Below are 24489 nucleotides of genomic sequence, written 5' to 3' on the forward strand. Positions count from 1 at the left end.
AAGGCTTGGAAATGCAAACAAAGGAAACACCCCATTTTAGTCTGATCTGGAAATCAGCCCTTTGCTCTCTGTAGAGGAATGGGCTTGCATCAAGGAAATGTCTGATCCAACCCACCACCATTTTTCCTCCTAGAAGGAAAAAAATCAAAGAAGATGAATATTTTTCAAGGTAAACAATTATTTTCCTTTTTTAGATACTTCCTTTCTGGTTTATGAGTTTCTAAACCAAAACCCCGTTTTTACCATCTCACTTGCAAGTGTGTATATACTAAGGAACAAATCCCATTTTACCTCTCAGAGCTTACTCAGTATTTCTGCTTATGAATTGCAACACGTACTCTCCTAATTTGACAGCTCGTGCTTGAATTCATAGGGCTGCATCTACTCTTCTATTCTATTCCTGTATCTTAGTGGCACTAGTTCTGCCTATGGAGATGACACCCAGGAAAGTATCATCTCCCTTCTCATACATTGACCACCTTTGGAGGCCAACCTGACTACATGTGTAAAGGGGAACTCCAGTGCCTTCTAATAGCATAATAAAGTGCACATGGCCTCAGTTTCCATTTAGCCTGTGACAAACCTGGAAGGTAACTGTGGGCATATGCTGGCTGCTTATGTACTTCCCACTTCCCCTTTTAAAGGATTTGTGCCTGCTCCACTCTTTACTTTAGGGAAAAATAAGATAACTTCTGTGGTCTGATTTTAGACCTGCCTGAGCTTAGTCTCTCTATCCACCCACAGCAGATTTAATGGAGCAAAATATCTGTTTAGGATGGAGTCCAAAGTACAGACTCTACCCCACCCACCACCCAATTCCTTTAATCCAAACACCTCCCATAGGTGTGCACCGTACACAGCAGCCACATATTTAGCAACCCAAATAGCTTTACAGGCCAACTTCAGGCTTTTACAGATTTGAAGCACAAGATTAAAATCAGATGACTGATATAATGATGGGCCATTAGTGTCTGCCCCGGGCTTGCCATGACATCCCTGGGGCAAGAACATACATGCCCCTGTGAATAAGCTGAGTATCACTCACTAAATGAAAAAAGACTAGTTCAGATTTTGTTTACTTTAATATAGGCAGTTGAAAACTGATGGATCAGGAGGTGATTCATGGGCAAATCAAATGTCTTCACCTCAAGAGTGGGAGCATCGGTCAGAGAGGGTCACGGACAGGTGGAAGAGAACAGCTCCAGATTTTAATCTGCTGGTGCAGGGCTGTCAAAGCCCTACACTTTGAGATTCAAATCACTTCTGTATTGGCTTGAGATAAAGAGATTCCCAAGGAGAAGAACCAGTAAAGGTAATCAATTCGGAGACTAACGGAAAAGAAAGCAGCAGCGTACGTCATCCTGAAGCACATCTAATTTTTTTTTTAAAAGTCAATCATAAAAAGTGCTGAGCAATCTCGAGTACCTTTGACTTAACTGATGACACATTAACTCTGAGGAACTGGATGCAAAGCCAATTTTTGGACTCTCCACACACTGTTTGAATTTACTGTGCTGCGATGTTTGCTTTTTGTTTTTTGCAGTTAGGCTTAATTCAAGTTATTAAGTACAATAAAATATAAATCCAACTCCTTTAAATAATATCTTTGTCATGACATGACTGAGCCGCAAGACCACTTATACGAAGCAATATCGGATGAACAAGCGATGCAGTAAGTTAACAAAACCCAAAGAACACAAATTTATCACATTTAAAGGCATGGTTTAGAAGATCCGTAGCACTAATTTATTGATAAACTCTGATCCAGAAGGGGCTAATAAGAAAGAAAAGCTTGTTGTGCAAGTATAGTTAGCATGTTGGGAATCACTGTCAGCTCTAGTCTAAGACATCAAGAAATCATGTGATTGAGTCATGTTTTTCAAGTCTCATTTCAGGTCTATATGAGCTTTTTCTCCTTGAAACCTTATTTGCTAACTGCGTTTCTCTTCAATGCCAATGCAAACACAGAAGCGTGCATTCAGAACTCATGTGTATCTCCACTTTTTGACATAAAATGTTATTTTTGTTGATAATTACCCTTTGGTTTATGGCTAATTAACTTCCACGTACGCAGTAACTCTTAGCATTGCTCTTTAAACATTTTCTTCTGCACTTTGCTCTGTTCAGCACTGCTCCACCTTGTCTGCTCTTGCCAAGAGAGCTCACAAGTTGTTGAGTGTATTACTGATTTCATTTCAGTTTAGGAGGTCTAGTCTCCTTTTTAAACATTTTCTATTTTTTAAATGTATCTGCTACATGTATGTGTCCTGTTTTGCAACAGTTAGCATTCCTGACATAAATCCTTAATTGTTTTAGGACGATACCCCAGCCAATGATTTTCTTTGGTTTGTAATCATCTATTTCCTGCATTTCCCTATGTGTGGTTTCAGAAATGTCTGTGGGTGGACTCCCAGTTGCATTGAAGCCAGTAGTGCTATCATCCTTGAGGACAAACCTGTTTGGATTTTACTGTCGCCCTTTCTATTGCTTCTATTGTACAACTATTTGGCTCATATGATATTCTTACATTACAGTCCAGCAATAATACACTTGCTAACAGTTTTAGGATTTTTCATCTGCAATCTTCAATCATTCATTCTTTTCACTTGGGTAACTGTGTACTTTTAAGACTTTATCTTGAACTGCTTCTGTTTGCAAATCAGGACATTTTACCCTATTGCTGATTCATCCTTATAATGGACACGACTGTGAAAGCTGAATTTTTTATGTTCCCTTCTCATCCTCTCCTGTCTTCTCCTTTTCTCTCCTCCCTCTCTTCCTCGACTCTCTTCCAATTCGTGCTATAGCAATGTTCAATACTCCAGAGAATGAAAACTGTCCAGATGTTGTTTATATACGTACACCTCCCAGTTAATGACTTAATATATGATGTTTGTTTTTATAGTAGTACAAACACTCTTTAGTTGCCCTAAATATTTGTTGCTAGCAAAGACTGCACTGTTCCTCAGGCAAATAAAAATGAATTATAGCAATGAAAAGTAAAAAGTACATTTTGCAGACTACAAAGTCAGCTATTAGAAAGTTAGGAAATCCCAGAATTGTAGGTCTTTAATGAAGGTAAGCATGATGTAGTTCCATTTATTTTTCATCAGAACTTTGCCAAATTCTGTCTATATATTGCTGTGCAGAGAATACGGCACGCTTCAAAATTTTGTGATGTTACTCAGGGCATACAGCTGAGTACCTTACTATATTGTAAATTTTGTCTGCAGTACACCAGCATTAATGTTTTCATGGATACTCATCAATAGGGAAGCTAAATGCTGGGTTTTTCTCATGATGAGAGTGCTTTACGTGTTGAAAGGGCAAGTCCTGAATACACCACTGTTTTCTACATCTAGGTATCTATAGATATATATCTCTTGATGGGCTCAGCACTTTGGCAAATCAGACCCAAGCTCTCAAGCTGAGCCTCTAGAAAATGAGGGACTATCAGATAATTAGCCTAGGAGCAGTATGATGGTTTACGACTTACCACAGAAAGGAATGGAATATAACTCTCAAGCAGAGTCTTTAGTTAATTTAGCCAGGACAGCCGCTGCTCTTGCAGTCCCCTCCTTGCCTCATCAAGTTTCCAGCTACAAGGAAAGAAGCAGGAGCTCTCCACCCTCTTTGTCTACATAATCTAGATTTATCTGTAAAGCTCATTCCTAAATTACTTCCTTATAGATATGTGTATGTATCAAAATTTTCTCATTAAAAATTCAGAGTGAAAATTCTCCCACGCAGCATCATACTAGCATTTCTCTGAGCATTACCAGGGCCAAAAACCTTCACGCTGTGGCACAGCTCCCTTTCATTTAACTCCCAGAATAAGATGTCTCATTTTCCCATAGCCCATCTTAGACTGCCAGCCCATTTCCTTGCTCAAGCTTAATGACAGTATGGCTTCAGGATGAATTGAATCACTGGCTCTTCTGCAATGGTGTGTTGTTCCTTCTTCTCCTTCGGTGAGTGAGTTTTCTGACAGATTAGGAAGTAACCAGTTCTTACTGTGACCACATGATTGTTAGATAGAACAGAAGAGAAATTACAGGATTGCATAACTTGTGGCACAAATGGCAGTAAGGAGAAACGTGACCATGTCTTTTTGAGGCTGTTTGCAGTTGTACCATCCTAGTCAAAGTAAAATTGCAACCAGGAAGATGTAGCCTCTTCTGTTGATCCCTTCTCTTCATCCTCTTGCCCATCACTTTTATGCTTTCCCAGTGTCAATTTTTGACCCACATTCCTTTCTTCTTTCCCAGGGAGATCCAACTGTAGGAGTCATCTCAGTGGTTCTGACCTCAGACCTCTTGGTTTCTCCTCTCCCATGCTGTCATTCCCACTCATTTCCAGTTCTACCTCTCTCTGTGGATTTCACCTTTGAGTCATATCACAATTCTACATCTTAATCTCTACACTGAGGCGATGTCAGTTGTGCCACACTCCTCCTCAAAATCTTTCCTATTCTTACTCTCCTCTTCCTCTCTCCTTTCCTTTGGTTGCCAGATTTCATCTTGTTCATTCATCCCATTTCCACTCATCTGTTCCTAATCCTCTTTTCTATTTCCATCTCTGGCTCCCATTCATGTTCTCTTTGCCTATTCAGTTCCCCATCTCTACCAGCCAACCCCACCACTCAAGCCCCCATAGACCCCTCAACTTCTTTTTTTCCCTGACATGATGTGAGACCATGTGTGGGTGCACATAACAGGTATGTGTTTCGCATGTCAGTCCAGACGACTGTGGCAAGTGGGACTACGAAATTTGAAGTGCAGGGGCAGATAAGTGGGATTTCTCGCCCCTCTCAGAGTGGGGTCTTGTTTAGAGCTCAGGCTGATCGGCTGTGATTGACACAGGGGGTCACGGGAGAGACGCTGCAGCGCGGTGTTACAAAAGCATTAAACGCAGATTGATCTGTTTTCGAAGGAGAGAACGCAAAGTGAGAATCAAATGTTTTAGTCTAGTATGTATTAATCTAGTGAGTGAGATTTGAGAGGTCTGTAGCCTTTTCGTCCTACACTTAAATCACTGCACTTCCCTTTGCCTGTATTCCAGCAGGAAGGGAAACGGAGAGCAGTGAACAAAAAGGCTTTTAGTTTCGTTGCCCTGAATTCAGCCTGATCTCTATTAGCTCAGAGCTTCACTTTCAGAGAAAACAGCTGCTGAGCTAAGAGCTGGAAGCAGACCCAGTTCCAGTGGCATCTTCATGGAACTAAGCTCCAAAGGTCCAGCGGGTCACAAGAGTATACAAAACCTCTCTTCTTGTGGGGCTTATAACCTAAATAAATTTGAACAGATTATCTTTGACACAGAGGTTAATTTGTTGACCCCGCTTCAAAGTCTGATGCCACTGCTGTTTCTCAAAATCACTAAAAATGTTTCCATCTGTATTTTTCCTTAGCATTGTTCACAGAAATACATAGATTGTTTTGGTTTAAATACTTCATGCGCATTTAAACTGCAGGCAAGAATGGACTTGCAGTATTGCAACTGCAACGGTTACAGCAGAATAAAGCTATGAGCTGTTGAAAATAGCCTTAGAACAAGTAGCGCTGGGTGAGTGGAAAAATAAGCCTTGTTCCTGCCGTCGCTTATAACACGTATCTCACTGGTGTTTCAGTGATGGAGAATCTGCTCTTGTCTAAGCCTGTGAGTTTAAATCCTTGTGCACATGAAAGCTACCCAGTAGAACAGGCATTTGTCCATGTGCTGCATATAGCAAAATCACACGGTGATGTGTAACATACAGTACAGATTGCAGTATATACTGTTCGAAGTTTATTTTGAGTCTTCTGCATTTTCATAAGACAAAAAAATATGATCTATATCATCTTACAACATTGGCAGTATGAAACATACACACAGTATGCATTTTGAACTGTAGCATATGTACAGAATGTTCACAATTTAAACAGGAGAAATGTAGCTGAGCATCTATCTATCTATCTATCTAGGCTTACTACTGCGGTATTAGGAACCTCTCTGAAATCTTTGGTGTCTTCCAACTGAAAGGCCCTCCTAGCTTATCTTATGAATCCTCCGTCCCTTCCCCCCGACCCAGTATATATATATATATATCTGCAAATGCCTCCACCGCTATCCAGCCTGCAGTTGTTTCTAGCAGCTTTCCAAGCATACGAACTGCACTTGAAGAAATTTGCCAAGGAGCCAATACTACTGTCGTGGAAAAACAGCAATTACACCCCGCCAGTAAGGATAACAACAGGACACAGTTATGTCCAGCTGGAGAGTAATGTTAGCCTTTTCCAAACATCAGTTGCATTCTTCTCTCCTCTCTTATGACCATACTGTAGCGAGAACTCTGTAAAGATCTCCTGACAGCTTGAAACTGAAAATCCCTCCAATTCTTAAGAGAGTAATTTTTATCCATGGGACTATATCATTATGAGATTAGGCTTGGACCTCTCGAAAATGAAATAAATTCCCTCTTTTCTGATACAGCTACATTAAAGGGGACTGTTCAGCCTCACCTTCCTTCCCCAGTTAGCTGAGATGCCAATATGTGCAGACGCATCTATTATAATTTTAACTGTGTATGTTATGTGCAAATACCATCCAGCTGGATTGGCATCGAGGTATTTCATACTATGTGTAAAACGCCAAACTTCAACAGGTTCGGGCTTCTAAGTCTTTGAAATTCCTTCAATAGTTGAGGAGAAATTAATCCATCTTCTTGGGCTTTTTAAAGGGTTGACACAGAAGAGTACGCAGCACTCGGGGTACTGAGAACCTTTCAGGTTGTGTTCCCTGTATTTTAAAATAACACAGTCTTGCTCGTGGTGTGGTGCTTTTTGGTGTGTGGTGTGGTGTGGTTTTTTTCGTCTGCAATTGATCCGAGACAGTAACTTTAAGCAAATAGGAAAAACACAAACTTAAAAATGTTGTCATAACCCTCTTCACACCCTCTGCCAGAACTACAGTGATCTTCTTGATGTTTTGATGCTTTGAATCTGGGTGAAGACTTACTCTAGCTGCTGTAGCAATTTAATTGTATGTGAACAGTTATTTCTCACTATCCTGAAGTGAAACACTAACATTTTCACAGCAGAGGCTACTTGTAAAATGAGTAATATTTTACCCGGTGTAATGTCTTACAGTGCTTTTTGGTCCTAAATTACTCCTTTTCCAAGAATTAACAGGACCAGTAGCTAAGAAACCCCTTGGGATTCCCAAGATGGGGATTTCAAATACAGTTCCCTGCGAAAAGCCCTACAGAGCTATGAGTAAAACATTAGTTTCTCTTACGCTTTCCCTCCTGTGCATCGTATTGCACAATACGGGTGTCTGACCTTTTGATCTCAAGAGGGACAGCTGATTGTTTTAAGCAGTAGTGACCAGATTCTGAGACACTTTAATGTGAGACATGCTAATGAGATTTCCTCTGATTAATACAATGGCATTTGTGGGTATTTCACTGAAATCAACAGGAATGTTTGAGGAAGAAGACAACACAACGCTGCCGACCTCAAACCCTCAGATGTGAGTCAGGCCTCTAAAAATGATGAGATCTGCTAAAGCCAGGAAGGTTTTTAGCCAACCGGCGTTTCTATCTGCTAATTCTCTACAGTTCAGAGAAAACTTAAAACAGGACAATTCAGAAAACTGAGCGTTGTACAACTTGTTTCCAAGATGAAAGGAATATATAAACAACCAAATATTGTGAAACACACAATTCATAATACTGCATGCAGCCGGCAGTGAGTTAAGTAAGTTCTGTCTGTCAGTGTTCAATCAAACCACGATTCCAGAAACTGAAGCACCTTGCTCCATCCTTCAGCATGAATTTGCCTTGAACGGTATCTTACATCACAGCAGCAATGTTTCTGGGTGTACCTTGTACCAAACGGCAGCAGAGCGATAAGGTAATGCTGCTGCTGCCCTGGTACGTTGTTAGCCCCCTGCCCTGCCACCCGGTATCAAACCCCTTGGACTTCTGCCCACTCCACCCCAGCCAGCTTCCTCAAGCCGGGCATCTCTCCATGGCCTCTGCTTTTGGTTTCTCACCTCCTCCTGTCTTGCCTTTCTTTGTAACAACCCAGAGGGGCTGGGACAACACAGCTGGAGTACTGGACCTGGCTTCTCCTCGCCTGGCACAATGTCAAGAGCCAACCTTCGCTATTCCTATCTCATTTATCCTACCTCAGCTGAAGTTTTATGAAGCTGGGGGGATGGAAGGGGTGTTGTCTTGCTTTTTAAGCGGGGGACACACACCGGGTGTTCGTACCAAAACCAAGCGGAAGTCAAAAGGCTGCCAGAGCCTGCCCAAGCCTAGCACCGTTCACACTGGGGACAGGCCACCGCCCCTCCGCCACCCGAGGCCAGGTCCGCGGGTGGCACCGAGCCCCCCTCCCGGAGGGCTGACAGCGATGGGCGGCCGGGGGCCGCTTTCTGGCGCTGGGGAATGACCCCGGGACCCCGCTCCCCGTCCCGGGACCTTCCCGCCGCATGGCAGCCTTTCCGGGGCTTCCCCTCCGCCGCCGGGAGGCCGCGGGGGCGGGCGGGCGCGACCCTCCCCTCACCGAGAGCTCCCCGGGGAGGAGCCGGCCGGGTCGCACCGGGCCCCGCTCGCCAAGTCCGGCTCCGAGCAGCCAAACCCAGCCCCCTTGGGCTCGGGGTGGGCGGGGAGGGCTGGCCGGCCGGGCGGGCGACTCTCCTGCGGGGAGCGGGAGGACGGGCGAAACTTTCCCCCCCAGCGGCGGCGGAGGCACCAGCGGCCGCCGAGGCGGGCTCTGCCGGCATGGGCCCCGAGGCGCTGCAGCTCGGCACCTACGGCGGGGCGGCCGCCGCCGCCCTGCTCCTCTGGGCCGTTTGTCTGCTCTGCAGGAGGAAAAGGTACCGGGGGCGGCGGGGCGGGGGGCGGCCGTCGCATTCCTTCACGGCGGCACCGGGGGAGCGGGGCTGACGAGGCGGGAGCCGCGCATTGGGCCGCTCTTCCCTCCGCCCGCCCCTCCGCGCCGGGAAGCCCTATCAGCGCCCGCCGGGCCTGGGGGCGGCGGGGCCCTGGGGGATGGCGGCCCGCGACCCCCCGCGGCGGTTGGGGCCGGGCGGGGGGCCCCCCGGGCGGCCGCCGGTCGGCGGGGCTCCGGGTGGTGGCCCGCACCCGGGGTGGGCAGCCGGGGATGCTGGTCTCGCTTTCCGTGGGTGCGCGGGAGTCCGTGCTCCGAAAGAAGGGGTGCGCGGAGCAGCTGGCCTGGCCCCTGGCTGTTCGGCGTGTGGGAAGAAGTGACCCTTTAGGTTTGCTTCAAAACCGGAGCGTTGCTTGTACGTAAGGAAGGGACCCTGTGCGGCACTTGGCAGCCTTCCCGGGGAGCGCGGGGTGCGCTGCCGAGGGAAGGTGGACAAAGGCTGGGTTGCGACACGGGCCCTCCGCCGCCCCTTCTCTGGGTGGCGGGTGCCTGACAGGGGTGTTGGCAGAGCCCTTACAGCTCGGGTCATGGGCATTTCGGTGACTTTTGTTCTCGCACGGTGTTGCCTTTAGTTTCTTTCAACTCCAGGATTTAAAGCTTCACAGAAGGTTCACGCATAAGTTGGGACACAAAGTTGCAGTTTTTGCGGGGGGAAAGAAACGCGCTCTGGAACTACACTTTCTGTTTCTGAGCAATATCCATTTCTTTATATGCTAACCTTTTCCCGGGTATTTTTTGCTTGTGTTGCCGCTACTTGATGCTCTTCGGTGTCTGTTCCGCAGCTGATGGATAAATGCGTGTGAAAGCTTGGTGGAGGAGGAGTGAAGAAGGGGAGGGAGCAGTATTCACTGATGTGCTTGCTTATTTTTGTTTTGTAATTGCATAATGAAATGCATAGAAAATAGTAAATTTAATTCTAAATCATAAACAGTTACTTTTCCTAATCATTAAAAGTTATTTTTGGAAGGTGTAGGCATACAAATGCAAAAAAGAAATTGCAGTACTAGCCTTTGGAAAAGAGTCAGAAAGTCAGTCCGCTGGTTCTTAGACCAATAACCCTAACTTTGGGACCATATATAGAGTGAATCAAATAACAGAGGAAAAACAGTAAAAATTCTTGTTTTTGATCCCAGAAGGCATCTGGTCACTGACTGTAAACAGAGATGGATCGTTTCCATGTTGTTTGTTTTGGAACCATTATTAGTATGATTTGAGATAGAGAGCCCAATCCGTCCCTTAAGTGGAAGACATCCATCCCAGTGTTTGAGTGGGGTCATCCCATAAAACCAACTACTTGACAGAGTAGTTTAGGATGTGGCTTCATGTTTCAGCTGATCTTACGGAATGGACAGCTGCTACTGGACTGGTCACTCCTCCTCCTCCTCCCTGTTGCTTATCTGACCCCCTGTGAGCTGGTTCTGGGAGTTAAACCAGCAAAAAACTATTTACTTTTTTTGGTAGGTTTAATTTCCTGCAACTTTAGGTCCCTAAAGGAGGTCAGCACAGAAAACAAGAGAGGAGCAGTGAGGACATGGTCAGGCCAAATGGGATTGTGTGTCATTTTAGGGCTAGAAGCTGTTGTACTGGCTGAGCCATATTGTAAAATTGTGACTGTGATTAGTAGCAATTCTAGCAGAATTGTAATGGGATGAATTTTTGAATACTGAAACAGGCAAAACTCTTGCTGTAAAGTTTTCAGCCAGATGTGAGTAGCAGGCAAAAAGGATCAAAGAACCCATTCTGAGTTATTTTCATAACCCTCGTGCCTGTAGACCTTTTAAAGTCAGCTCTTTAGAGTCTATATGGACATTTGTGCCACAACAGAATGATATCATACAGGAGGCCTCAGCAAGAAGGCATGTTGTCGTGGCTGAAAAAAACCAAACTGCTCTTCAGTTAATAAACCAATTCTTTAAATCCTGTGCTACTTCCCAAAGTGTACAAAGCACCAGCATGCAAGCAAATGGAAATAAAAAGTGGAAAACACTTATAAATACTTATAAACACTTATAAATACTTATAAATACTTAAAGGGTGGGTGTCAGGAGGATGGGGCCAGGCTCTTTTCAGTGGTGCCCGGGGACAGGACAAGAGGCAATGGGCACAAACTTGAACATAGGAAGTTCCACCTAAACATGAGGAGGAACTTCTTTACCCTGAGGGTGGCAGAGCACTGGAACAGGCTGCCCAGAGAGGTGGTGGAGTCTCCAACTCTGGAGACATTCAAAACCCACCTGGACGTGTTCCTGTGTAACCTGCTGTAGGTGACCCTGCTCTGGCAGGGGGGTTGGACTAGGTGATCTCCAGAGGTCCCTTCCAACCCTATGATTCTATGATTCTATGAAAATCCCATTGACCTCTGTATAGTGCAGTCCTTGGTAGAAGTTGCTGGTGTAGAAGTGTTATCCCGCTCCAGTAAGGTGTGCAATTATTATTTGGGTTTTTTAGCATAAAGGAAGAAAAAAAAAATGGTACGTGGTTTTGAGAGATGCCTGGAAGCAGCCTGTCTGCCTTCAGCAGCCATTTCTGATCTGCACGAAGAAAAGCCATGCTAAGGGTGCAGTGGATTAAAAAATGGGGATAAGACTTCATTCACGCTTCTCAGATTTGGTGCAAGTTTGTGAGCTCCCCTCCCTTATCTGACCCTTATCTGTTTATCCATCCCCATGCGTCCTCCACGTGTCAGATTTCTTCTTTCCCTTTCTTCTGTTTGAATCTAACAAACCCAGCAGCAGGCGGGGCTACCCCCCTCCAGGAAGCCACAAAAACCATTTGGAAACCTGTTGACATAGGGTCTTTTGGCAAATTACTGCATGAATAAATGCCAAAGTCAAGGTTGTACTCCTGGTCATGGATCGTACCCATTTGGACAGAAACACGAACAATTCTGGTTTTGTAGAGCTTGCCTACACTAGAAAAAATGTTGCTACTTCACCTATGCACGTGTTTTTATAGAAATGAATATGTTGCCTTAATGTTGGTGGATGCTTGTACCAGTTTGCAAGCTCTGTATCAGGCGATTTTTGTGTTTAAGGTACCAAAACAAACTTTACCAGAATAATCAAATTTAACATCTTAACCGCAACTATGTGTGGGTTCCATCTAGGATAGCAACAGTAGTCAAATGTGTGTATATATAAATGAAGAGTTTAAGTACATAAATATACACCACTAAGTGCTAACTTGCTCCTCAGAGTTCAGTAAGTTTGTTTTGCTGGATGACGCCTCTGTCCTGCTGAGGCAAAGCACAACCACCTACGTGGCTCTGAGAATTACACATCCAGGACTGTAACGAGGGTTTGCATGTCCCAGAGAAGAAAATTCCCCCAGTCCATCCCTGATGTTCCTCAAACAGTTGTTGCAGGATTTCACCGTACTTGGTGTGAGGTGCTTCTGCTTCGTTTCCCCTCAGGCTGGGTACTCATCACCGGAGAAAAGATTTTGTCAGGAGAGGTGTTGTATTGACTTAATCTGCTGTTACCTTTTTCTGTAGCGTGGTTGGTGTAATCTGGTGTTAGCAGGTTTCAGGGTGACTTCAGTGCAGGTTTTCTTATTAAAGTATTTACATCTACTCTTTGGAGACGGCAAGGAAAGGAAGAGGAATTTCCTTTTGTATAAATGTTTATCATTTGAGTGCTGGTGGCAGTAATAACACAAAGGAAACTAATTGGAGTCTTTGCCAGGTTTCATATCACAGATGGTGAAGAAACAGAAGTAGAACAAAAGTTTCCTTAATCACAGAAAATTTTATTTTGAGTTAAACTTCAATGTCAAGTGAGGCTCATTGCCTTCTGCATCTTGCAGAAGCATCTCCCTCTTGCTGGTTAATGAAGAAAAGCCTATCTAGGCTGTTTGCTGGGGAATGTGTTTTCTCCAGAGAAAGCTTCCTTTGTGCCGCCACATGAAAGTATTTCTGCTGTGGCAAAACATGATCACTTCCTAGCCTGGAGATTGTAGAGATTACTCTCTTTTGTCTTCATAAAATGACTAAGTCAACCCCAGCTTTATGGGTTTTTTTTGTTTTCAAACTGTGTTTCCACGAGCTGTGCACAGTCTCATGGAGCAGGAGGTGAGACGGCAGGTGAAGCCAACTCCTGCTCGTCTTCCAGCAGGAATGCTGCCCAAGTCAAGGAAGGGCCCTCGACATCAACAGGGGTTGGCTCCTAGTGCCTCCTATAGGTGTGGGACTATTCCACTTTCTCTTACTCAAATGGATGCTTATTTTTGGCTGCTAGTGTTTATTGCGTATCCATGACTGAAAATGATCACAAATTGTAACCGACAGTTTGGGGACAAGGCTGGGACGCTCTCTGCCTCCCTCCTTGTGGGGCAGACGCTACAAATTACCAGGAAGAGGAAGAGGCTCAGGCTGACCACAAATTAAAACCACCAGCTTTGGGGAAGGGGACAGTGGAGAGAAGCCAAAGATTGTTGCATCCGTATTTATCTATTGGATCCTGCAGTCCTGAGGTTTGCATCACAAGGTTTGCATCCCAAGGTTTGTCAGATAAAGAAGATACAGACGCAGCCTGGAAATACTCAGGAGAGGTTTATGTCTGCTTGGAATGTTTAACACACGTCCTTTGTGAGCTACACCGATGAAGTGGTTTTCAAAAATTATTCCCTCTGCAACTCTATAGGTTGGTAAGGTTGGTATTGTAGTTATTGTGAATGGGCTTCACAGTGAAGATTGCCTGTGAGGAATGATACAATATGTGGCACGTGTAACCTGAGTGGGTTTTACTGTACAGCAGTATAGGAATTCCCAGGCTGGGTTAGATGGGGCACATACACTCAATGTATTATTTCTGACCAGTTTCTAATGTGTCAGAACATGGTATAAAAAAAAATTTAAACAGTATAATTGTAGATTAAAGTCAGCATAAGAAGAATTACTTGACAAATTTCTCAGAAATAATTTTGCTATGGCCTTTACGGCCATAGTTACAGATTTAAAGCTGAGTTGGAGCAAAGTGTCTTTCATTTTTGTCTTTTATTCTATCCTCTAAAATACCTCCAATCTATACAATCGCATTCATCTAAGATACTTTTCCAAAAAATTGCTCTCTTGAACCCAGATAGATAATGTTGAAAAGTATATAGATTTTGTCTTTGCCTTCAAGAACATCTTATCCTTCTCTGTGACAAGCTGTGAGCTTGCTAACAGCTCTCTTACCAAGCGAATTGTAGTTCACAAGATGTCATCAGCCTGTCTTTTTTACCACTTCTGCTAATTTAGGCAATATGTTAAGGTAGTTTTCTGTTGGAGGGAACATCAGGAAGGACAGATAGAAGGATACCAGAAAAATCTACCCTATCCTTTCTTACCTTGGCCTTGTACAGAGACCTTTTTCTCCATCCTCTTGGTTGGAGTCCTAGGGAGTACATGCATTTTCGTGACCTCCTTTTGTTAGATGTCATTGTCCGCTCCTACTCCACTCTGAAAAGATTAGGACTGAAGACTGAAACTGTTTAAGGCAGAAAAGTAACAGTTCTGTTTCTTAAGTAGCCTTAGAAACCTTTCTCACTGCCACACTTGGATTTTCTGTCAACTATTCACTGTTGTGCCAAGATGTGGTAGAAGCTTATTTCTCTGCTTGCTTCTTCTGGTAAGAGCTTAGCAAAGGTCGAATAAAACAAAGTAAGCCAAACCATAGGCTTCTCAAAATGTACAAGCCTCAGTTCACTGGCTTTTGGGTTCTCTTATGGCACTAATAGACCTGGAGAGCCATTAAGTTGTGGGTTTTGCATGATAGAGTGTCTCAAGACAGGTTTTTCTTTTTCTCATTTTTTTTCAACACTGCTTCTCATCCTTTTGATACGTATCTGAGTATCATGTGCATCTTGGGTTCTGCTTCCTACCAAGGCTTTGAAGATGACACTGAAGATGGCACCTCTTTTAGAAGATAATGAACTTTCCCAATAATCTATGATTTACAGTATTCTTTGCTTAAGGTACACTGCCACCTAGCAACAGTTTCCCTTCCCTCCCAGTTTTCTTGACCTACTTTGTCGTGGGTTGTTCAGCTTTAGTTTGTACCTGTTCTGGTCTTGATTAGCATCCAGAACCCATCAGTAGACGCCATCCTGGTAAATGTATGTGTGTATGGGGTGGAGACATTTTTAGTGGCAATAAGAACTGCTAGCTTCAAGTTTCTCACTAAAATACAATGTTTTTACTTTAAAATGTTTTTTCCTTCTAGTGTTTTGTGAAAAATGCCTTTTTTTTTTCCCCTTGAAGTGCTTGGTTTTGCTTTCTTCTGTTCATTATTATTTGGAGGAAATAAAATTAAAGGGCGAGAATTAAAGGGAATTGCTTTCAGCTCTTTTTATTATTCCAGTGCAACATGAAGCATGGAGCATCCATCTAGAGTACGTGAATGCACATGGCTTATAGAAAGTACTGAATGATTAACCCTTCAGCTCCTCCTCCAAGTTGATAGTCCTACAGGTATGAATAAGGAAAATCCAAGCAAATACAGACTGTTTCAAAAATGAGATTCATCCTTACTGCTATATTTAGAGGAGGAAAGCACGCTAGTTGACAAATCTTAGCTGAAATATTACATGTAAAGGCTGGTGTGAAGGAAGACACAAAGGTGCAAATCTTAATCTGGTATCCTCTTACAGGAGATATTAACTACCCCTCCTTTAAGCATGATGGCGAAATTTGCCATCTGATGTGTTTTAATCGTTGGTGACATAACTAGAGAGCTATATTTTCAGGCCACCGCAGGACAGACTGGAGTCCCGACCCACAGAAGTACCTGTGCCTCCGACTCCCCCAGTGGGGAGTAACTTTAGTGGGATGCAGGGACTTGGATGCTTCCTGAGCTTGCAGTCTTGCCTGCGGACTCCACCCCAGTTCCCCCGCTGTAAATTGGAGGTCACTGTGGTCTCCTCTTAATTTATGGATAATGCAGCTGAATGCTTCTCAGGGCACTCTGATAGGTGTCAGAGAAGATGAAAAAAATTCTTCCATGGCATAACCACTCAACATGCTCTGAGGAAGCGTTGCCTGCCTGTTCCCTTTCTCCTGTATGCTGAAGTACAAGTTCTAGTTACTGTTTTAAGCCAGAAATGCCACATTTTACCGCAATATTTGGCTAAGCTGTTGGATCATGTCAGCCACTTCAGTGTTTTGCTCAGTTATGAGAATTACAGTCCCATGTAAAATCATTTGGGATTTTTTCAGTCAAGTATTTTGATTAAGAAGTTGGGCAGAGCTTGTTTTGGTATGGTAACATAACTGTTCTCAGTACTCCATCTAGTCACTTATTTAACTTAGTGCATAGTAATGCCAGGCAGTGGGGGAAATACAGAAGCTAAAAGAAACAGCATAAGTGGAATGTTAATACACTATATGAAGTTAAGGAAAATCTCACATTGAAGTTGGCAGTCTTTTCCTCTTTTATACAAGTTTTATAGAGCTACTTGGTAGTGGAGGCAGGATTGGAACTCGTTTTCCTGACTTCTAGTTTTGTGCTTTAACTTGCTGCCTTTCCTTTCCAACACACTTACCATAGATGACATTATAGCTGTCTGGTAAACTAACTTTTTCAACCGTGAGGCAGATTTTGAATTCTGATTTAAAACTTCAGTAGTGTTCCTTTTCTTTCCCCACCATTTACTGATCCTTCTACAAGATGCGTGTAGGTTTTTAGGCTAATATCCATTTGCACGCCGTCTGGGAGAATTTTGGCTGACTGAGAGTCCCATAAAACAAAAGTTTCCTCTTTACAAACCACATGGAGCTTGGCTGTAGATATTCAGTTCCTTTCTCCACAAACTGTTTTTAATGGTGCCAGATTCTTCTGTTTCTTCTCCTTGTTTGGCACATGTCAGGAAAAAAAATCTTGGCTCTTGTATAGAACATATCTTGTTTCCTCTTAACTGCTCGTACTTTCTATTCGTAATTCAAATCGGCAGAAAAATGCTATGGTTGTGCTTCTCGTGATTTAATCTTGTAGTTTCCTAAGCAATATTCTAATGTTCTTAAAAAAAAAATAATGTTCTCCTTCATACTGCAGGCCTGACAGTAGGAGGGTCTAGCTGAATGCAATGGATGTGTCCCTGTTGATTTGGGAGAGTATTGCACCGTGTCCTGACAGGGTGTCCAGCTCAGGCTCTGTGGAGGCACATGAAGAAAGAACAGATGAGCAAAATGAAGCTAAAATGGGATGTCAGAGGAGTGTCCTCTCCGTCACACAGCTCTCCCTTTCTGACGCTGCAGTGAAAACCCAGATTACAACACTGTACGTTCCAGGCTCACGTCCGTAGCGGGAAGCTGGAGAAGCATCTCCTTCCTGGTCCATGGCATCCCAGGGACCTGTCAGAGAGCCTGTGCCTGTTTGTCACAAGGTACTCCTGTTGCTTGCTGACAGCCTCGCTCTGCACCCATGGAGTTCTCGTTTGTCTAAGTCAATCTGCTGCTGATGGCTAAGACAGAGCGCAGTGCTGCTAAGTGTGGTTCCCTTTCTGATTTCTTGTGGCTCCCCAGAACAAATCTGCAAACCACTTACTGGCTTGCTCTTTCCTCACCCCAATTCCTTCCTCCTCAGGAGGCCCGTCCCCAGATTTTTCCTGAGTGGTCATTACAAATTTTTATGTCACTTGCCTCGCCTAAAAAGATTGAATAAGATGTGAAGTTTTTGAGTGATATATTGAAAAAATGGTCATAGAAAATTACCTCATTTTCATTACTTTTTCAGTGATGTAGCATTTAGAAAACAAATGATGGTTTCAATACTGTGTGAGAATGCAGAAGTTTCGCAATTATTAGCTCTGGCAGTAATTACTTTAAAAAAAAAACCCAAAAACAAACCCCAAAGGAACCTGTACGTTCCTTAACAAGAGAAAAAACTACTGCTGTTAAAGCACAGTAGGCAAAATTGACGGAGAATTGGTGACTAAGATGAAGTTCCTGAGAAGTCAGTATCTCAGTCTTTTTGTACTCTTTCTTTCCCTTTGTATGCATGCCAGCAGAAGGGTGGATTTGCCCCTTTGTTATTGTGTAATACTGTAGTCTCTGAGGGCTTCAGGGGGATGGTCTCCAGCTTTCTAGCAGGGCCCCAAGGAAAATCAGAGTATTTTCAGATACTCTCATTTAATCTAGTTAACAAATGCAAGATGCTTACAGAAGGAAGAACAGTTGCTGATGTCTCTTTGGAGAGAATTTGAGTGACTTCCACTGCTGGTCCACTCAATGGATGCTGCCATAGCGTTTGGTCATCACTTCCCTAGCTGGGAAGTACTGCTCCATGTTTTCCTCTTCAGTGCTGGCATGGTTTTTTAGGTTACAATAGCTCCTCTTCAGAGCTTCTGGTGTGTGATAGATCATAGCCGTGCTAATTCTCTCCAGCTGGTTTTTCAGCATGAGAAGCTTTGGGAGTCACATTTGGGAAGCTTCTCTGAAAATAGCTCAAACAGTCGATTGATGACAAGGTATAATTTTTTCCTTCAGTTGTTCAGGAATTGATCTGTGATATTTACTCATCTCAGATTTATACTTCATTAAGAAAGAAAAAGCCTCTCCGGAAGGTTTGCTGTTGTTTCAGTAGGTGCTAGTATTTATAAAATGTTTCCAGTGGACCATGTGTTTCTTCCTTATTCCTTTTGAAAACTTCTGCTATTTTGTTGGATGGGATTTTTTCGATGTTTTTTAAAGATTTTTAGATGTCTAGATTAGTTTTCAGCACAATAACTGTTTTGCTTAAATAGCAAATTTCCAAGCCCTACAGCTGAGGGCGAGGCACGTTGCCAGAGCCCGCACTGCAATGCCCGTGCACGATTCCTGTTGGAAAAGGAGCAGCTGTGTAGCTGTATGACAACTGAAAATGTCTCTCAGTTCAGGAGTCATCCAAGAACCAATTGGAAAACACGGTGAACCTGCAGAATTGATATTTGGGCAAAACAGAGAGGAAAAATTAAAGTACTGGGAGGGCAGGCTTGTACATCGCGCTCTTTTTAACCCTAAATACATGCCTGAAAGGTTCTGTTTCAACAGCAGTAGGACCTAGATGTGTGTATCTGATGATGAAATTAAGCTTACAGTGCATGACAGTACACAAAAGATGTTTGGGCTTTTCAGTAACAGCTGCCAGCAGAGAATATGCGGCTGATGGAGATTCATGTCCAGGTCCTGAAGTGCAACAAGCCGGGTTCAGAGCCTGGGCTCCTTCTGAGGACCAAATGAGAGAAATTTGAAGTTTGTGTCCTAGCTGCTTGCACGTAATATCCTTTAAAGCCAGGTTAAATTATCTGTCGCTTCTAAGGAGCAACACAGAATTGTTCACAGCAGGACAGGAGAATTTCCCCACGTTTGTCAGTGTTCAGTGGCTGGGAAACAGCTGCTTGCGCAATGCCTGGTTTGTGGTTGGACAGACAGCTGAATTTCTGGCACTGCTGCTTTAAGATACAAAAATGATAATTAAGCTTCAAAGAAATCTTGCATATGTGAATGAGTCAGAATATTTTTTTCTGTAAGCTGTTTAGTTTCTTGCATCCTATATAGTGAAAATGCTGCTAGATCCTACTTGAAATTACCACATTACGAGAGAAGGTATTTTTTTCATAACCTGTGGACTTCCTCAGAACCACATCAGCTATAATAAATTTAGAGCCTCCAAAACCTGTTGTTATGAAGACTTTAAAATAAAACTGTGCATGCTGCTACTATTGGCTCTGCCGTGATAAGAAGCGAAAATAGACAGTGCTGAGATTTGATGGGCTCAAAAGAAAGTTCAGGCTGCCTGGCTTCACATTTTCATTTGCGGAAGTAGGACACACCTTCTTTGTGTTTTGCCCTCAGGAACAGATGTTCAATAAAGCACAGTGGTTGTGACCCATCCAGTCTTATCTCCTGCATAGTCTAGACCATTGCAGCATCTCCTGCGTCAGCTACCTTAAACTGTGCTTGAACACAATTGTGCTTGAAATTGTGCATGGAAAGATGTCCTGCCTTTGCTTTACTTTTTCCTTTGAGTGCTGAGTAGTCCAGTGCTTATCCTGTAGGTTGTTTTTACCATTCTGTCTTCGCTTTAAGAAAGGGGCATGAATTCAGTCTCGTCAGTTGATGCGTGTGTCCTTTTAAACATTGAAAAGATTTAATTAAAAGTGACGAAAGATAGCCTAAGATGGCATACAAAACTAAAAAACAAGGCTACCTCCTCTTCAAAGTACAGAATACTGCTGTGGAAATAAATATCTGCTTAAAGGTGCAGGCAAGCTCATCAGACTCGTCTTTAATTGTGCCTTGATGGCAAGTTAGTATGGACTTGAAGCAACTTGCTGTCTGTGCTTTCTCTCCACCCCAAGAACATTTGGGTGGACCAATGTATCTATACTGCCTGCTGCTGTAGGCAGTATAGATGGAGTCTGGAGTCTCTGCACTGCATGCTTGCTCGCTTGTTTTGGAAAAAAGGAGAAGAGCAGCCAATTTTTTTAACCAAGGCTATAAAAACCAGAGATAATTCAGATGGGACCAGATGAACCAATGCTTCATTTGTTTTGCTTAGACATTAAAAAAAATCTTGTTTGTTTTGTTTTGCACTATTCGTACTATTTCAGTGTATCTTGTTATTAATAATACCTCTGAGACTATTGTTTAGGAGCCAAGCATATGTGTGATCCCATGCCTCCAAATTGTGTTTCAACAGTTCCAGAGACTCAAGTGTACTCTATACAATAGAAATGTGAGGGATAAAGCAACTTCAACTGTAGCGATAAGGTTCATTTCCTCAAAATGAAAGCCCAGGAAGATTTTTCTTGTAATTAGTTTCAGCACAAATATAATGTGCTGATTTGGAATGTCAGATGTTTTCTGTCATCAGACCATGTGAAAAAAAACAACCCAGCATGCTTATAGTTGTAACTTTGTAGGTAACTGGTGGTATTAGGAATGTCCAATAGAGATATGTTTTTGATCCCTCAGTCACTGAATTGAAGACTTCACACTGGGCTCAGTTTTCAGTGAAAGACTGCAAAGTTAGAGATACCAGGAAGATGGAAATCCCCATGTGTGCTATGATGATGGTAACTTCCAAAGCGAAGGCTGCCCTAGGATTCCCATGCATGCAGGACATCGCCGTCCCCCATAGCTGTTTTCAGTGGCAGGAGCCAAGGAGTAAAGGATGAAGGTATTTACCACTTTTTACTCTTTCAGCAAGGTTTATATTTTGTATCGTCCCTTTTTCCTGCTAGGTATTAGAGTGCTTTCTTTTTTTTTTTCTGATTTCTCAATTTGCTTTTTTACTGTTCACAAAATTCACTGCGCTGTATAGGAACTGTCCTCAAGAATTCCCATTGCTCAGCTCAGGGGGTAAGCTAGGCTAATGAGACCCTTCTTTGTTTCATTTGAGTGGGTTTTGCTAATTGCTTTTAACACACTGGAACCTGTAAGGGGATTTTCTGTAGACAAAATGACAATAAAAAAATGAAGCACTTTTGTTGGTAAGTCACCTGGCAATTCCGCCTGGGTCCTCAACATAGCTGTCAGCAGATGTGAGTGACTCCTTAACGTCTAGTGCCTCTAGTTACCCTTTATTTCGCCTCTGTTCTCCTTGTGTGGCATTTATTTCTCAATTGATGGGATGAAACCCAAAAGCAGGTTGTGATGGAGTGCATCTCCTGTCAGCAGTAGGGAGAATGAAAGCGCAAATTAGGATGGTCAACATGCAGCAGGAAGAGAAACTTCATCCTGCCTCCTGCCCCGTCCTGTGGTTGTGACTGATCTCTCCCCATCCCACTTCATCCTCATATCATCACTTCTTTACAGCTCAGCTCATGCTGGGAGCCTGCTGCTCCTGCAAACTGAAGGGGCAGGGACTTCAGTACTTTGTCCTTCCCAAAGGCTTGTGCTCCCCCAGTTACCCGTTTGTATCCATCTTCTTCCCCAAGTCTTGCTCAATATACTGATCATCAGCCTATGTGCTCACCTTTCCCCAGGATCTTACCATTATTTTCAGCATAAGAAGATACGACTGAATGAACTCAAGGCCCAAAAATGAGATGGCAGCTGTCAAGTGTACTTGGGAGTGGACAGTCTCCACGAGTCCCAGGTAGACCTGTGCTCTGGCTTTTGAAGAAAATTTACATTGAATGCTAATGGAGTTTACTGAACCATTGAATTTGTAATTATTAATGTTTATGAATTTCAGTAGGCTTATGTTAAATCAAGATACACTAGGATTTTTTTTTTTGTCTAGCTTGAAAATTTGCCCTTGAGCTACGCTGTAGTCTCTTCTTATCTTCAACTTGGTCAAGAGTAGCTTGAAAGCTTCTTGCCTTTCCTGCAACACCTGCCTTCTGCAGGACTCCTTCCTTCACCCAGAGAAGGGATTAGAGCCGTCACTATTCTCTTCATTTATATAATTCTGTCATTGCCCTGACACCAGCGTAATCTTCTTGACTGGCTGATCAAACTGATTTTCAACAGTTTTAGACAGAGTAAAAAATTAGTGCATTTAAGTCTTCCTTGATTTTTCTGGCAGTTTCTTTGTCCTCAGCCTAGCATTTTCTATCTTTATTTCAAGTCCCTTTTGTTTTTTACTGTTCTTATCTTCCTCCTGATAAAATATCTACTACAGCTGGCGTTTTCTAACCTTTAGGCCTCTAATTCTTCTAATATCATGTTAAAACAGTTAATGAGCAATAACAGACCCTTATCAAGCTTCGTATTATTGCAGACAGTATTCAACATGGCTTTTTGGCCTTACTTTAGACAGTTGAGGTTTTCCATTAGTTTCAGCAAGCCCAGCATTTTACCTTAGATATTTGCTCACACCACAGAGCTGCTGTGGTGGCTGCAGCTTTATCAGATAGCCACATGAAATAATCTCTTCTGTAAATTGTGCTGTAGATTTAGCATTTTTGTGATTCATAACACATCAGTAACAACTGAAATACTTTTGCATAAGAAAATCTGTTCAAAATCACAGCAAATCCTGATGCGCTGGGGTTTTGAAAAGGGAATAGAGCTCTTCACTGTGGTCCTGCTGCTACCAAGAAACGGCTTTGGATTTTGTTACAGCGAATGGTTTGCATTTTTACTCTGCAGGATGAAAATAAGCAGTAGTTAAGTATCCTTTTGGGAGAGTCACAGTCACTGAATTTCTCAGTGACATTTTAAACACTGACAAAGTTTTGCCAACCTGGCCACATTAGATGGGGTTGTGATTCGTCCCTCTTCTCACCAAGGTAGTTGTGCCTGCAGAAGCCCTCTGGCAGTAGTACTTGGGGGGCAGGGGGGATTGCCGTGATAGCTCTTTCTGGTTGAGGAAGCAGCTTAGTGCGTCTGTTCGAGGCGTGTTTGCTCACATGGCATTTACTGACAAGTAGGGCAGACCAGGCCACACGGGAAGGAGTGGAAATCTTGCTGCTAAAGACATGCAGCCTGACCATGCACGAGTTCTTTGTTTCTGCTGGCCCTCGCCTTCACCATCCCACCATCTTTACACGGTGACTTACATCACCATGTAAAGGATCATAGAATCACAGAATAGTTTGGGTTGGAAGGGACCTTTAAAGGTCATCTAGTCCAACCTCCCTGCAATGAGCAGGGACATCTTCAACTAGAGCAGGTTGCCCAGAGCCCCGTCCAACCTGACCTTGAATGTTTCCAGGGATGGGGCATCTACTACCACTCTGGGCAACCTGTGCCAGAGTTTCATCACCCTCATTATAAAAAATTTCTTCCTTATATCGTCTGAATCTACCCTTTTTTAGTTTAAAACCATTACCCCTTGTCCTATTGCAACAGGCCCTGCTAAAAAGTTTGTCCCCATCTTTCCTGTAGGTCCCCTTTAAGTACTGAAGGGCCACAGTAAGGTCTTCCCAGAGCCTTCCCTTCTCCAGGCTGAACAACCCCAACTCTCTCAGCCTGCAAGTTTAGTTGGGGCTCGTAAGAGTTCCCTTATGTTGTGATTCAGTGAATTGCTGAAGAAATGGCTTCCTTTTAAGCCTTCGCACAGCCTCTGATTTTAGTGGGACTTGTGCTTCTAAGCTGAGCAGAAGCTTAAGTTTTTTGACAGATCAGCACTTTCTTTCTGAGGTAAATGTGCATTTCTGGTTTGATGGTATGATACAGAATATACAGTAGTATTTCCTCAGCTTAGTGCTACTAATTCCTGGGGAGAAAAAATGTGGTACTAATTTTATGCTTTGAATAGAATTTGAAGGTTCGGTTTTGATACAGTTAAAATGCCTGTATTCATCAGTTCTTGAAGAATTTACGATTCAGTATCTGTAATGCAATTTTAATCGCCTACAAGTTCATAGAGGATGAGACCATTTCTTGTTGGTAACAGAGGTTATTTAAAAATAGTACTTTCACTTCCATCCGTTTACACATGTTTGTTGACAGCTTAAAAGGCTGGGGCTGATTCTAGGTTTCCTTTCATATGCAATGTTACATATATTTGAATTGTATGGATTGCCTAAAAGTATAACGGCCACGTGGTCCTGATCATGAAGCAAACATTATTTTCATGTTCCTAGGTACCGTGAAGCAGTAACTTATCTCTCAAACTTCTTTCTGGATCTGTAATTCTAGCAGCTG

At 43.1% G+C, this 24489-nt stretch overlaps 1 protein-coding gene across 2 annotated transcripts in view; it reads left to right on the plus strand.

The window, feature by feature from the left end:
* Positions 1-8670: 8670 nt before the first annotated feature.
* LOC128905257 (cytochrome P450 7B1) overlaps positions 8671-24489 on the plus strand; it is a 131899-nt gene continuing 116080 nt past the window's right edge. For both annotated transcript variants that reach the window (XM_054191072.1, XM_054191073.1), the window contains exon 1: positions 8671-8859. In XM_054191072.1, the coding sequence (XP_054047047.1) occupies positions 8765-8859 (95 nt within the window). In that variant the 5' untranslated portion in view covers positions 8671-8764. The remainder of the gene's footprint in view (positions 8860-24489) is intronic.

The sequence above is a fragment of the Rissa tridactyla genome, chromosome 2 (genome assembly GCF_028500815.1).
Source record: "Rissa tridactyla isolate bRisTri1 chromosome 2, bRisTri1.patW.cur.20221130, whole genome shotgun sequence".
NCBI lineage: Eukaryota > Metazoa > Chordata > Aves > Charadriiformes > Laridae > Rissa > Rissa tridactyla.